This window comes from Poecile atricapillus, chromosome Z (genome assembly GCF_030490865.1).
Source record: "Poecile atricapillus isolate bPoeAtr1 chromosome Z, bPoeAtr1.hap1, whole genome shotgun sequence".
NCBI lineage: Eukaryota > Metazoa > Chordata > Aves > Passeriformes > Paridae > Poecile > Poecile atricapillus.
Window position 1 is genome coordinate 102023393 of NC_081289.1, and position 16439 is coordinate 102039831.

The window sequence follows — 16439 nt, forward strand, 5'->3', positions numbered from 1 at the left end:
GGCCTCGATCTTAGTGGAAAAAAGGGAAAAGAACAGTACTAGAGAGAGTTGGGAATACACCCCAACTCCTGGAGTTGAGCTCTCCTCCGCTCCTCTGCGGCCAGTCCTGAGGGCGGGGCCGAGCTCCGCGGACCAGCGGCTCCCCGGCTCGGCGGGGCGGGGCGGGCCCGGCCGGCGGGAGCCACCTGCCCCCAGCGCCTCCCACCGCCCTCCCCGGGACCGCGCCCGGAGCCCGGCCCGGGGCGAGGCTTCCTGCGCTCGGCCGCCGCCGCCTTCCCGGGAACCAACCCCGGGCTGCGGCCGCCGGGCGGGGGTGAGCGGGAGATCGCGCCTTATGCAACCGGCTCAGGGAGCGGCGAACGCCGCCTCGCCGGCAGCAGCAACAGCCCGGCGCTGTCCGTGAGTCCCGGGGCCGAGGGGGGAGAAGGTGTCCGGCCTCAGCCGTGCGCGGGCAGCGCAGGCAGTCCCGCCCCGCTCCCGCCGGACCGTCCCGCAGGTGCGGCGGGGCTGAGGCGGGCGGGGGCTCCGGCCGTGCCGAGCCGGGGCTGAGGCGGGCGCCGTCGGGGCTCCCTGTCTCCCTTGCTCCCGAGCGGTGTTGGCCCGGGCGTCCCGCTGTGGAGGAGGAGGAGAGGGCGGGAAGAGCCTCAGCCCGTGCCGGCTTTCGCCTCCGCGCCCCGCCCGGCCGTGTGCCCGGCGGCCCGGCTGCGGGGAGATGCGTGGTTGGGACGACCTTTACCCGCTCCCAGTGCCGCCCTCCTGGGCACCGGGGGCTGCTGTCGGGATTCTTTCCTTGCACTTCATCCAGAAGCTCCTCTTCCCCTACTTCTGGGCCGACCTGAGATACCTGCTCAAAGTGTTGACCTATGGGCTGAGGATGGAGATGTACCGGCTGCAAGGGAGGGTTGTCACCGTCCTGGACAAGTTTATGAAGCTGGCGGAGAAGCAGCCCCACAAGCCCTTCCTCATCTACGAAGGGACCGTTCACACCTATAGGGATGTGGACCGGAGGAGTAACAGGATAGCACAGGTGTTCCTGCAGCACGAGGCTCTGAAGAAGGGAGACACGGTGGCCTTGCTGATGGGGAACGAGCCAGACTTCATCCACGTGTGGTTCGGACTGGCCAAGTTGGGCTGTGTGGTGGCGTTCCTCAATTTCAATATCCGCCTCAGATCTCTCCTGCACTGTGTCAGTAGCTGTGAGCCCAAGATACTGGTTGTGGGAGCAGGTAGGGTGTACTCCTCATTCCTAAATCCAAAGCTTTTATTGTCACATCTCCCACATATCTTGCATTCCAGATCATTTATAGGAAACCTGATTTACAGGTGTTCACAGAATGGAGGAAACACAGGGCTGGAGGGGGCTTCAAGACATTATAAAGCTTTAACCTCTCAGGAAGAATCAGTTCTATCCATGCTTTGTGAACATCCATTTAAACTTTTCTTTAAAAATATATATTGCAGGAGAGTTTTCAACATCTAAGTACAGCCTGTTCCAAGTGTTTAACTGGTTCAGTAGGAGCTTAAAGTGTCTCTGAAAGCATTATGATTACCTATTAAGAATAATTTTCCCTTAATTCTCAAATAGTCAAATGTAATCTTATTTAAGTCATGTACTTAATTCTCTTTTACTGTCTCCCCATCCTTCTACTGATCAAACACACTGCAAATCTGGAAGGTTTAAGCTTGGACTGTATGTCCTCTGCTGTTCAGCTGTTTGCAGAGGTACTACAGTTTTCCAAGAATAAAGTTTCAGGAGTAGAGTACATGGGAGGTTGATTCATAATAACAAACTTACTGTTGTTGTTGGACTATAGAAGAAATTGCCGTGTTTGAATAAGGATGGTAGTGTGTGTGGTGCAACTTTCTGGACTATTACCTTTTTATTAAGTGCTTCAAAATAATTTAAAATCTTGTTGTAGGTGTTCTGGGCATTGTATGTTCAAACTGGGCTTAATTAGATAGATGTATAAACTGAAGGCAGATCCAAAACATAAACTTGCCGCAGCATTTATGATCAAGTGAAAGTGAACCTGCAAGGATCAAAGACCACACAGAAGTTTGACACTTGACTGGAAGAAAATATATCAAAATATTGCATATTAATGTTATCCCACCTCTCTAAAAGTATTGTTTCAAGTCTCCTTTGCCTGTTTTCTGTTGCACACCTCCTTGCTTTACTCCTGATACACAAGCTGTGTGGTTTTGCACCCATGACACCTAAATGATAGAATTTTCTTCCGTCTGTTCTCTGCTGCAATGAAGTTGTGTTTCCAAAAATACATTTAAGATTTTTCCCTGGCACAATTTAAAATTATAAATCTTGTCATTCTGATTCTATATGGTTTACTGGTTTGAGATGTTTGGTAATTAAAACAAGCCAGTGAAACAAAAGCCAATTTAAATATAATCCAAATACATGATAACAAGGCTTCTGAACTGACAGCTTTTTATTTTGCCTTCTTACTTAATTTAAAAAAACAATCTTGTTTAGCTCCTTCTTATGAATATGTATACTTTTGAGTGTATGAATTGAGAAAGGGAATTAAAGTTCAGGAACTTCCTGCTCATTGACTGTGATGAGAGAGAAACTCTGGATCAAAGCTTGTGTCTGAAAGTTTTTATTTAAATTAGAGGTAACTAATGGATGAAAAGGCATTTGCAGAGCAGGGCCAGGAACTGTGTTTCTCCACTCTTAATTTGCTACCAGCAGCTGATAGTAACAGCAGCTGTGTTGAACTGAGTTCTTCTGGGAGTCTGCCTCTGGTCCCGGGGAAGGAGCTGTGTGCAGACAGCTGGTACAACAGAAATACCTACAAATTAATCTCTCAGCTGGTATTTTATATTTTGGGCTTCTTACTTTGTTAATGGCTTTTAGTCTCTGCTGTTAGTCTGTCAGTCCCATGAGCCTTCTCAGTATTTTTCTTCAGGATTTAGAAGCTCTTTTTTTCTTTTAATCTGTGAAAGAAGTTAAAAGATGCTAGGTCCTCAGCTATTGACCACATCATACCGGAGCCTCTCCAATGGAGTCCAGATTTAGCAACTGGAAGTTCATATACAGGCCAGTGACTGGAAGGCCTAAATCATACAACTCTTGTAAGAAACATATTGTACCCAATTATTATAAATAATAATATCCCCCTAATGTTTATAAAAATTGTAGAGCAATATTTAACACTGGGGTTACATAATCATTAGAGGTCTATTAAACATATTTTTATCCAGTGTTAGTGTGAGTATCAAGGGATTCTTCCTCATCAGTAGACATGGGTTGTTAATTTTCCTCTTGTGGCACCATTTTCACAAAAGTGTGGATAGTTTGAACTTCTTTTTTTTTTTTTCCAAAATATTTACACTAAAACAAATCAACTTGTGGTCTAGTATCTATCATTGCCATAGAGAGGCATCGTGTCTGGCAATTAAGACTGTTTTTTTTTTTTAAATCAGAGAGTAGTATGTAATGGCAGTATTTCTGGGTAGTGAAATTATTTTAAAAATATGTAGGTTTTTTACCCTCCACAAAGAAATGCATGTTTACAAGAAATAATTTCTAAGTTACAGTAACAAGCTGTATCTTCAGTGTTTTGGATGAACTTTGGTCTTATTCATAGACTGCAGCACAGCAGAAATTACCTCCTTAACAATTTTGCTACCGGTGCTCAGCAAGACCAAATTTGGTCTTGAAATTCTTGTCTGTAATAGCACATTAGAAGAGGAACCTGTGTACAGGTTCTACTGTTATCTTACTGTATATCTAGTTAATATTAAGGTTTCATTTATGCTGAAATGAACCTTCCACCTTCATGTGCTATATGAAACAATTCCCACCAATGATTATGGCTAAATCTTCCCTGCTTAGAATGGTGATGTAGCTTCCCTTTGTGTGAGATTATTGCATCTTGAAGCTTTTTAGTATCTCATTTCCAAAAATGATTTTTTTAAAAAAAAAAAAAAAAATGTTATGCCTCCATACAATTAGGCTTGGTACTTTTTATGGTTGCATTTTCTTACATACCTTGTTCCATTTTTCATAGTGCCTCTTGTAAGGTTACTCTCCTGTGCCATTTTTTACTCCTCACTTTCGTTGTGTACCTGCATATTTTTCTGGCATTGTCCTTTGGTAATCCCATCCAATTAGTTCTTTGCCTCAGCACTTGGAATCAGACTTTCTTCTGAGCTGACAATTCTCTCATACTTGGATTGCTTTTTTGAACTTTAGTTCAGAGTGTTTCAGTAGTATTTAAGTTTTGTAAGGTTTGATTTTGTCTTAATGCATTCTATGAAGTCAGCAACTGAATGTTTTATTCTTAAGCCCCAGAAATCTTAGAAAACCTTCAAGGTTTCTCCCTATTGTTGGTCTCTAATATGAAATGGCTATCTGTAAAAGTCTGATTTTTTTTTTTTCTATGACACTGATACTCTTTTAATTCATTAGTGCAATCAAGTAAATTTTTTCGTCTTCTCATCCAGGCTCTGGTTAAAAGGCAAATGTAGATTCTATTATTTGCCAATATTTAGCCTTTCTGTTCCTTTCCAGCAATTCCATTTGCCTTTGTGTCAGACAGTGAGTTTTTTTACTTTAATGACTCTCATTTGTCTGCTGTGTTCCCAGAGTATTTAGCTCTTGCTTTAATTTGTTACTTAATCTTCTCACACTTCATTCCCAGAAATATGTTACATTTTCTCCCACCACTCCCATTTTGGGGAATGTTTCTTGGAAGAGAATCAAAAGCTAGAGTTTCAAATTGCGTTTTTAATAAACCAGTAGTTAACTAACATGTAAGTTAATGAGGAACTTCTAAAAGAAAGAAACTGTATGCTTTTCTCTTTCAAAAGATGTTCATTCTTACTACATTTGTTACTGGACTTGCTACCCTTAGTTGTTTAAAAGCTGCTGGTTAAACAGAGTAAGTAAGGCACTGCTTCAATTGAAGATGTCTTTAAAGGCACTGTGTCCTTTTTGGGGAATGTTTCTATCAATCAAAGTCTTACTTGAAGAAGGGATTGCATTGCATCTGTTGAATCGTTTTATCTACAGCAGTGTAACAATAGTACTAAACAATACATACAGTTTAGTGACCCACCAGAAATGCACAAATGGAGTTTATTTGCCAGGGCATCTCTAGTCTGTTCTTCTGGGAAGAGTTCAGCCCAAACATCCCAGATTGCCATCATGACTTCTGATGAAAGGATTCAGCTGTTAAAGGATTGCTTTCTAAACTCCATGACATTGGTTTACATCAGTCCTGATAACAAAGGCTATTAAGGGAGCGTACATGCTGCATGGACACGTGGCTCTGCTTGAGCAGGGAGATCGGACCGAGGTGACCTCCAGGGGCCTCTTCTATTCACAGCCATTGTGTGATTTTGCAGTTCTGTACAGAGGTATGTCTCCCAGCTGTATTGCATTTTTCTGGCCAGGATTCTTCACTCTTGAGGCACTAGCAGTGCTTTCTGCTACTGAGTGTATTCTGAACTAGACAGAAGCATGTCTAAATCCCGGAGAAAGAGAGTAAGCAAAGTATTTTTTGGTATTTGTAAATTAAAGTCACTTGATGTTACATACAAGTAGAAGTCTCATCTGTCATGTTAGTCACTGAATGAAAAAAAGAGTAGATTTGATTGAAACAACCATTTCTCATCCATTTGAATTAAAAAGTTATTTTGACCAAAACAGTCAATACAAGGGAACCTGTGGACGACACCTGCTCTGTTAGACACCGTATCTCTTTGATCACTTACTCTTACTCTAGTCTGTGTCTTGTCCCAAATGGTCTTTGAGAGGAAAAAAAGAGCCAACTGTGATTTGCAAGGTGGTTTTTATATTTTATTGCCTGTACTGCCTTCAGTGGTGCTTGAAGATACCAGCGCTGATCCTGAGCCACAGCTGACTTTTCTACTATTATTACTTTGTGAGAAGCCATGCTGAGTCACTTGGGGGATCAAGTACAAGTAACAATTATTTTCTGAGGCCAGACAGTGTGGGGAAGAGTTTGGACTTGATATAACTTCCTGAGCATATCAGCCAGGGTACACATCAAAGTTATGTAAGAACCATTTCATGGAGTTTTCTTTCTGAGTAACTTTCTGTTCAGTACAAACTGATCTCATAATCTAATGTATTCCTTTCATCAGCGTGGGATTGTGTCCTTGCCAACAGCCTGCATGGTCTCTCTGGTAGAAAATAACATAAAAAACCTTTGTGCAACCAGAAGCCTAGGACAGTAGTTCAAAACATATTTTCCTTGCTTTCTCAAAAGATGTAACTGAATTATGTACTCATGTGAATATAAAGTAACAGTTTCACAAACTTTTGTTGAATAATGCAATAAAAGTAAGAGAAGAAGAAAAGTGAACAAAAATGGAAAAATGTATCCATCCTGATCAATTACAGATAGTTTTTCCCAGCAGGAGCTAAATAATTAGCAAATGGCAAACACTTATATACAAGCAATGTAAACGACACCGATGGAACTTGCAGATTTTGTATGAGGAGCAATTTCTCCCAAAACAAGTAACCCAGAATCTGAACGTACTTTCATAGTGTAAAAAGTAAATAAGTACTTGAGTGAAATTCCAAGTTTAAATAGCAGAGTTGCTTTAGTGTAATTGCTTTTGTGTATCAAGTGCACATACAACGTACCTCTAGAAATACACAAATTATAGCTCATCGAGAGGGCTGTGTCTTCCTGACAGGTGGAAAAGATTATATGTAAAGACTAGACAGCCATACACAATGTGTGGCACAGAAATTTTCTGTTTGGGGAACAAAATGTTAGTTGACCATCATTAGAATTATTATTTGGAAATATGTTAGTACAACTGAGAGTCATCTCCAAACACACCATCTCATGTGTGTTCCAGAAGCAGCTTTCAGTTTCTGGCACTTTGAATACAGCTGTTTTAACTTAACTTTTTTATTCAGGAAATAATTTATTGTTTCTCCTGTTCTCTGCTATCTACTGAGAAGTGTCTTTCACAATAACTTTTAATTATAAGCTGTTCACATATTGTTCCAAGTACTAGATTTCTGAGCACAGAAGAAAAATTGTGCGGTGTAATAATTTAATTGTTCAGTAGTAGTAAAAAGCTCCAGAGACACTGCTTTTAAAAGTAAATGTTTAGAGAAAAAATAAAGAGTATGTTTAATATGATGATTAATCTTAACAATTTTGGGTAAATATGTTTCAGTCCACTAAAAGGGAACTGTGTCCTCATGTCATTCTTGAATCTTACATGAGTATGTCTGCAGAGTTGAAATTAATATTTGCCATTTTTCTTCCTTTGATGCATGAAAAGGGGAAAAAAGAAAAAGAAGAGGCAAGTCCTGTTCTTTTTGACAGACTTGCATTGTAGATGGTGCCAGTGCATTAATAAATAATGGCAGAGAATGCTATATTCTCTTACTACTTTTGAAAGCAGAAATAGAACTCTCCAGCTACTTTCAACACCTGTGTTTCTTTTGCTAGGTTCTCAGTCTAACTTACACCTACACAAGCTATCCTTAGTGTACTTGAGAGACATATATATGTAATAGGAAGACACAAATCAGTATAAGAAGGTAATATCTACATAGTTATTCCATCACACTTGGTTTATTTATATGTGTTAGAAATAATACAATTGTATTTTTCAATTTATTGCTCAAAAATATACCATAATTACATAATATGACAGCAAGACAGAATTGATATGCCACTGAACCTTGACATTCGTGGCCTCAGGTTTCCTGCAGTTAATACTACTGTTCTTAACGTTATTTTTCAGATTTTTTCACTCTGTTGCTGTCTCTAATGGGACTGTACTCCAGTGATTCAAACAGGATTCTATCCATCTTTCAGATTTATAAAATTGAGTGATTCCTTCCTGAAATCACTCTGCAGTACTAGGAAGTACTGCAGACACAAAATTTTTCATGTTACACTACGTCAGATCTATTTGCTAAATGTTCATAAAATATATAAAACTAGTACTCTGTAGTCTTTAGGTTTGTAAAACATGTTTAGTTGAAGATAGTGGGCTGTATGTCTGTAATAGCAGTACGGATTTGTATGTTATTAATTAAAATAGCTACATCAATCTGTCATTAGGAAAGCAGCTCTCAGAAAGATTAAAAATCTTCAGTTGTTTTGGCATAAAATTTATGCATACGTTATCCATATTTAATATTTGTAAAGTAATTTGGAGCTGACATCAGGATTTCAAATGCTGGCTCTGGCAATGCCTTGTGACGTTCTGGGTGAATCATGTCAGTTTCGTTTATTCATTTATAAAAACTGAGATAATAAAATAAATGTATACCCACAGGAATATTTGCAAGATTAATTACTTAGACTGAGATGTATCAAAGCACTTGGGTGTAAATGAATTCTATTGAAAGCAGTATTGTTCCTATTCTTGATACGTTTCCTGGATTAGTGCTTAATGACTGGGCAATCTTCTGAGAGAGTGACATTGTAAAAATGCTTCAAAATATAAATACCAAATGGATTATTTCAGGATTAGCCCAATTAAACTAATTTATTCCTAACAGAATAAACCTTAGTTAAACTGCTGTTTCTTTTTAAATTAGTCACTTCTGTGCTTTTGCAAAAAAAATATAGTTCTCAATGGGAGATTGCTGTTGAGGGCATCCAAGGAAACCTTTACTGAAATTACCAGTTATGTATATATGTGCCTTGCATGGTTTTCTTCAAGATTTATTTGAAATTGAAACTTAGCCACACTTCATTGTGTCTTAACAATGACTAAGGGTTACCTAAAATCATGTGGGCATTAGCAGCTAGTAATCAAGACTCACAAGTTTGCCTTGAGAGCTAGCTGATCATTCAGTTATGTGAGATCAGTAGTATTTTTAGCACGTTATATCCTGTTTTCAGTAGATTTTCATGCTGGTTCATTCTTTTGAATCTGTATCCATGGAGGTGACCTGCATTTCTCTTTCTATTAAAAAAAGTAAAACTGTAATAAGAAAAATACTTTATTCTCTAGTTTTGTGAAGACATATTGGAAGTAACATTATTCATGTTAATTTTTAAGATTTGCTTGGGACACTGGAAGAAATTCTTCCTAAACTTCAAAAAGATGTCAGTGTTTGGATAATGGCCAAGGACTCCACGTTTCCAAGTGTGCACACCTTATTAGACAAAATAGAAGCTGCATCTGATGACCCTGTTCCAGTTCATCGATGCTGTGCCAACAACCTCAAGTCAGCTGTTTTATACATATTTACTTCGGGAACAACAGGTACAGATCTGCTTAAGAATATGTTTTCTTTCAGCTTTCATCTAGAAATTTGATTTTTCTGAGACTCTAATATCTCAAGCAAAATGTCATGTTTCTCATCTAGAAGCATTACGATAGAATAACACCCATATTTCTTGTAAGTGTTTCTATTTGGTGGTTTATGGGTTTCTCTTTGTTTTTTCCTGACACATTGTAAAATTCTGTGAGAGGCTTTGCTTATTACTTCACAGCTAAGGTGTTTATAAACATTGGTTTTTTGGTCAGTTTATAATCATAATAGATAGCATTTTGTGATCATGTAACTGCCTAGTGAAAATTATTAATATTTTACATAGAACTTTAAAAAAGAATCTTGAAACACACAAACAGACATTTGTTTTCCTTTCATTAAGTCATGTTTTATGCAGGTCACTGTAGAGAAAGAAAATAGGATTAAGTTACTAGCCTTTTAGTTTAGAAACAGATGTCTGAATTGTGCTCTAGCAGCTAAGAGGCTAAGACTTAAAAAAACCTGATCACCGACATGAAAGTCAGCATTATGTTTTTAAGATGAGGGGATTGGCATTCTTGTTCAGTTGAACACAACAGTTTAACCACATGAAGACTGAGAATGCATATGTGGTTTGAGGCTTTGCTCCTCCATACAAATAATACAATTTGCTTGCTTCAGGTTCTCAGGAAAAAATTAGGAAATAAGAACGTCAGTCTCCAATAAAAAAGTTAGAAAGTTATAAATATTGTCAAGAGATGAGGTTTTATTTGTAGTTCTACTAATAGAAACTTGGTTAAGCTTGCTTGTTAAGAATTGGGAGTTAAAATTAGATAAGAATTATTGCAGAATTATCCATGTGGGATGATTTTGTTCTTACAATTAGAATCAGAATACCTGTGTGAAGTCTCAAGTTTCATTTATGTGGAATTTAAAATATTTTTGAAACTTTGTGTGTAGTACATTAATTTACATTGAATTTTATTATGTTCCATGTAACTAAAACCGTAAGGTTTGTTTAGTCTGAAAAGTATGTGTCGTGGTTTTAAAGCAGTAACTAAAAAATGACTAGAAAACTTACTTATTTCTTGCTGTGAGATATGGATTAGAACAAGAGCAAAACAGGCTTAAAACTTAAAAGGAATAAAGAAAGTTTATTAACAAACTACAAGAATAAGAACACCAGAATAAGCCTCCAGAAAGCCCTTTTATCCCCCACTACCCAACCATTCCCTTGTTCACATGACAACATAGGGACAAAAAACTTTGGAACTTTGGTGTTTAAAACAGTCCCAATTCCTGCTAGAGTCTTTTCATCAGCCTTTGTTGAGAAACAGAAGTCTTCTTCTGCTAATGTATCGAGTTTCTCATGAGAAAACTATTTCTGTTATAGTTTTCTATTTCTCTGATGCCAGCTGCCCAGAAATCTGTCATCAGATTTTCTCCTCCCATTTCACATCACTCTGAGGTGTGTATGGGCTATGAGTCTAGGGATATCATTTTTTAAGGATGAGTTATTCAAAGGCAAAAGTTCTCTTCATCTGTCTCTGCGAGCTTCACTGGAAAAGTTTTCTCATTGCCCTCAAGGCCTCAAATATTTGCTCCACTCTGTTCCAGCACCTCACTGTATCACAATTACTCTACTTTTTACTCAAAATCCACACTTTGAACACTCCATTCCTCCCAATATACTTTGTCATGAATTAAAGGAGTTTTTTCAGAACATTATTGTCCATCTCCATAGCTTTAACAGAAAAATATTTCAGCTTATAAAGCATCTCCTTATTCTCTCTTCCCCATCTGAAACTTAACTCTTTTCTTCACTGTCTTCTTCATGTTGATTGTCTCTCTCTCTCTGTCTCTGAGAAAAAGGAGTAATCTGCACGGTTTATCCAGGTAGTAAAAGAATTAAAGTCTTAGGAAAGCTGCAAGTGTCCGTGGTGTCAGGTTTCAGTCCAGCAGCAGAAACTACAAACTAAGCCAAGCTGGCCGGCTCCATTTCTCTCCTCTCCCCGCCCCCCCCTCCGTCTTCTGCGGCTTTGTCTGGCCTGGAGTGGGGGGAGGAGACCAAGACAGAGCCTTGTTACATTGTCAAAAGCCAGAAACACAAAAAGAACAAGAGAACTCTGATTTTACATCTTAAGGCGGTGTTCACAAGTGGATCTCACTTTTCAATGGTCAAAACTGCTGTCAATTCTAAGAAATGACCAATAATTGGTCAGGAGAAAAGACTCCCATCAGCCACCAGCAGCTACAACTTCCTTAGCTCCCAAAGCTATCTTAAAGGTAAAGTTACCCCATGACAGTATGAAATGGTTCGTTTTGAGTAACTGAGAATTTTCATGTTTTGATACACTAATGACTGATAATATTGGTTAAAAGAAAGGAGTATTTTGCACAATCTGTAGTAGTCTTTCTGTAAAGGCAGAAGTGAAAACTCAAGACCAGAAAACTTCCTGCTATAAGCAATTTATTGGCAACCGAGGCATATTCCCTTTTCTCTTTAGTGTAGAAAAGTGGAGTAGCCTTGAGGTGTAGCTAGACTCTCCACAGATTATAGATCCAGCTAAGTGTTCAAATGAGCAATAGCTTTGCTAGAATAGGTGAGAAAACTTTATGAACAACTACATTTTTTTAAGAATTGAACGTGTCTCCCTGTTCATCATCAGCCTGACTCAGACTGAAATTTGTGTGTTTGAGAACACATACATTATGCAAGATCACATCCCTACTCAGATTAATAGGTACCAGAGTAGTAGCCCAAGAAGCCCTGGCCTGTGAATCTGCATGTTGATGAAGAGAAATGCTGTGCTGAACTTGAAGAAACTTATTTAGAAGAACTGAACTGGTGTGGTATTTTCACTGAAATTTTATGTATTTTTTTAATTAGTCATAGACTTTGGAGAGTTCTAAAACAAATAGAAAGATGTATAATTCTTAGTTAAGCACCTGCTGTGTGATCTAATCCATGTAGATCTCATACCTTTCTTACAGTCCTTACCTTACTGTCACTATGACTCTTGCCTTAAGAAGATCTGGTGTGATGCCTCTTTATGCTGAAAGTCCATATCTGGAGTAAATTTTTTGTCCCTTCTTGCTATATATAATTTACTAGCAGGAAAACTAGTGAGTTTCTCTTCACGTTTCCACTTACTTGAATGGATGTGACATCAAGCTAAGTAGCAAAGAGATGAGGTTACGAACTGGCTAATCTTTGTGTACAGAAACATGCAATATTGTATTAAACAGCCAATTGTCTATTTATGGCCATCTGAAAAGATGGTTTACAATTTGGTTACAGAAGAAAGAATTGACTCTTTTATGATTTTAGAGACTTTATACACGTATTCTTTATAAGAAATGGTTTAATGCATTATTTTGGTGTTATTACAGGTCTTCCAAAGGCTGCAGTGATTAGTCATTTACAGATTCTTAAAGGAGCTGCTGGATTGTGGGCTTTTGGTGCTACTTCAGAAGACATAATTTATATCACTCTGCCTCTTTATCACAGTGCAGCTTCTCTTCTTGGCATTGGTGGATGCATTGAATTGGGTAAGGCTTGTTTTCTTTTGTTGTTAATAGAGAATTAATTATTATAAAAATGTGTAAAACATGCTTAGGTTCACTACCCCTAGGGAAACTAATGCTTTACTCAAATTCAATGAGTAGTCTTCTTTGGAATACCTGTGTATTTTCGGTGGAGAAAATGTTTTCTACTAACAGTTAAGGACATATGCATTATTTTGGCAGTGTGTATGGTGCATTAGTATGTGTACAGACGAAGCATTGTACAGTAGAATAGAACTCAAATGTATTTGGTGAACTTTAAATATTGACAAATACACTGACTACTACAGATTGTACAAACACTCAGCTTTTTAATATATTTTAAAATTCTATATAACTTTATCCATTTAATTTGTGTACTATTTTGACACTGGCAATAAATCCCATGTATTACTGAGACAATGTAGATGTCCTCAAGGATTCTTTTATAAAAGATTTATTTGGAACTCCATGGCAAATATTTTCTGTTTCCTTATGAATCAAGTACAAGTCAGAGCAAGGGAAAGGTCATTGAATTATGGGTTAATTCTGTCTCAGTCTGCATTGATTAATACTTTCTTGAAAAATAAGGCTTCAGTGATACCCAAATGATTTACTAATCAGCCTGTATCTTCTGGGTATTTTCAGAATATCCATATATCTATGGATATATGTTGTAATATAAGATATTACAACACCAACAGTGTTGTAAGTAGAGAAGCTGACTTCTTGTTTTTAAGCTCTGATCTATTGCATTACTGTGTCAGCCAGGAGGCTGATTTCTTCTGCCTTCTTTGCCTACCAAGTTTGAACACTTGCCTTCAAATAAAACAGCTTAAATACCACATAGTTGTCTGTGCAAGGCTGTCTTAGTTCCTGAGATACTGCACTTTACAGCTAAGCTGCCACACAGAGCAATTGTTTAATTTCATTTTTCTTACTGTTTCTTACATAAAGGTGCAACCTGTGTATTAAAAAAGAAGTTCTCGGCTAGTCAGTTTTGGAGTGACTGCAGAAGGTACAATGTGACTGTCATCCAGTACATTGGAGAACTTTGCCGTTACCTTTGCAATCAGCCAGTGGTAAGTGGAATCAAAGTGATGCCTATTTGTCTGTCAGTACATTTATTGTTCTTCATGTGGGTATGCTAAAAAGGAAATTCAACTCTAGTGGGCATGTCCTGCTGCCCTTCCTTTTATGTGAGGTTCTGCAAATATTTGGTGATGTGCAGATGCTTAATAAAAATAATGGCTTGAATCATGAAGATATACAAAAAGTATTAAAAGGAATGATTTTGAGACTAAAAACTGAATCAGTATAATTTGGTGAAAAAGTACTATTTCACAGAATTTCACAAGGTAGGTTGAAAAAAAACAGGATTACTGTTCACTCCCTTTTCTGAATTCTTAGAACTTTGTTTCTTGGCATCTCAGTGTGCCAGAGGTCTAGTGTTTCGTATGCTACGTTTTAGCACTGTTTTGTTCTGTGGAATGTGCATATTCTGAGACCATCTAAATCATATTTTTGAACTTGGAAGGGACTTGATTTTTGTTCAAGGTGAAACATGTTTTTTTCAATGATAAAACTATTCTAGACAAATATTTAGGGGAACAGAAATAATTTTGTGAAAATGTACAGAAGTTGGATGCACTGCAACTGTTATATCTGAAAAACTGTTATATATGAAAAGCTTCCCTTTGCCATTATCATAATTTTGTTATTTCAAAACAATAACCAGTGGTTTATTTCCTTTTCAGTGAATTTTATTAAACGTACTCATCTCTTAGGAAAAGGTACTACCAGTAACTCAAAGTTTTTAGTCTGAAAATTATTAACATCGTCCTTAAGCAGTGTTCTAAAATAAGAGAATGCAAATCAGTCTTGTTTTCCAACAGAATAATAATTCGCATTAATATCTCAAGTTGCTGACCAAAAGAATGGAAAAGGTCATTGGATTGCTTTTCCTTTAGGAAAATTTTCAAAAGTATGTTTAAGCAATGTATTTGTGGGTCATGGATCCTACTGCAATACCCATGTGTGCATCAGTAAAGTAGTTCTTGAATTAAAGGGAGCATGGATGATGGCCCAGTGAGGACCACTGGCACTGATGAGAAACCAGAATAGTGATACCTTTTCTGATTTTCCTTTTTTTTTTCTTTTTTGGTGTGTTTTGGGATGTTGGGGTTTTTTAATTTTTATTTGTTTGTGGGGGGGTTGACTTTATAGTAAAATTTACTGGATAAGAATAGAGCGTAAGAAAAATCAAGACATCAGGGAGGCATAGTTTTTATAAATTATAATTTTTTCCCATCTTTATAGGCTAACTTGATTTCCACACAGTCATTTCTCTTCTTTCCAAAACTTCACAACTTTTGCTGTGTTTACAGTCTGAGATATTAATTGTTCCCTTTTTCTGTCCTCTTACTGTACAGGGAGAGCATGGATTCTTTTCTCACCCCTTTCTAGCTTAAAGCACAAATTATAGATTAATATACTTAATTTCTAAAACAAACTCTTCTAATTTTAAATCCTTACCAAGCCACCCTGAAGTTAAAGCAATTTTAAACTATGCAAATAAAGTAATTTATACCATCCTTAACTATTTATATACTGCATACAACGGTTATACAATCATTAACTCTTCATTAACTCTATAACTATTCTATTTCTTAATTTGTGTGCATACTTTCTATAGGAGCTGGCATATCTAAACTCTTCTGTGAGGCTGCAGGAGGGTTTTTTTATTTTGTTTCTTGTGGCGTTTTTTTTTTTTTGGTGGTGGTTTTTTTTTTTTTTTTGCTTGCTTAGCCTTCTAAAGAAAAATTAAAATTATAAAACAAATCAGTTTGACAGCTAGGTACTTGAAGAGAAATATTAAGTATGTGTCATGTTAAAACTTGAAGAGAAACATATTCACACAAATAGAAAGGTTTTAAAATATCTTATGCAATTTACTCTTAGTTTTCAAATAAGTAAAATAATTTCCCAAGTTGGATCCTCTATTTAAGTTTCATTAATGTAGAAGTACTACATATGCTAGCAATATGAGAAAGATATGGCAAGTTTTAAAGTTCTGTCAGGATATTATGTGGGCTACAAAGCCCTTCTAATCAACCCAGATTAAATCCATAGCAATTACCTTATTTTCTTAATTTGCATCTTTAACACTAAATTTGAAATAAATGTTTACATTTATTTCAATTTCTTACAGTTAGAGTCCACACTGTGGCCTCATTTCATAAATTCTGAATTGAACTTTGGACAAGTCTCTGTAGTAGCATATAGGCTCTTGGCTGAGCTTTCCTTACTGGTTTTGTCTTGTTTGATCATTCTGCCTCCCACTCACATCTGCAACAGCTCTTGAAGACTCTTGCAGCAAATTTTTTTCTCATGTTACTCTGCATCCAGTTTGGTTTAGTAATCTGCTGTCTGGAAAGAATATTTGTTCAAAAAGGAAGTTGTCTTTTTTACTTAGGTACAAGTACAAAAAAATCTGTCATTATGTGACATTAATAGATTTTTCTGGGTTTCCAAGTGAGCAATCCTCATACCTGCCCCCTTCCAAACACTTTTTCTGCAGCATTTTGATTGTAGTGAAAATACAGTGACCGGCATTGATGGCTAATAGCCATCAGTAGTTACAAAATGGATCTGTCTCTAA

General features: G+C 37.6%; 1 protein-coding gene across 1 annotated transcript in view; it reads left to right on the plus strand.

The window, feature by feature from the left end:
• Nucleotides 1–225: 225 nt before the first annotated feature.
• Nucleotides 226–16439, plus strand: part of SLC27A6 (solute carrier family 27 member 6) — a 38711-nt gene continuing 22497 nt past the window's right edge. The window contains exons 1-4 of the mRNA XM_058828072.1: nucleotides 226–1226; nucleotides 9037–9243; nucleotides 12626–12784; nucleotides 13736–13860. Coding sequence (XP_058684055.1) covers nucleotides 713–1226; nucleotides 9037–9243; nucleotides 12626–12784; nucleotides 13736–13860 — 1005 coding nt within the window. The 5' untranslated portion in view covers nucleotides 226–712. The remainder of the gene's footprint in view (nucleotides 1227–9036; nucleotides 9244–12625; nucleotides 12785–13735; nucleotides 13861–16439) is intronic.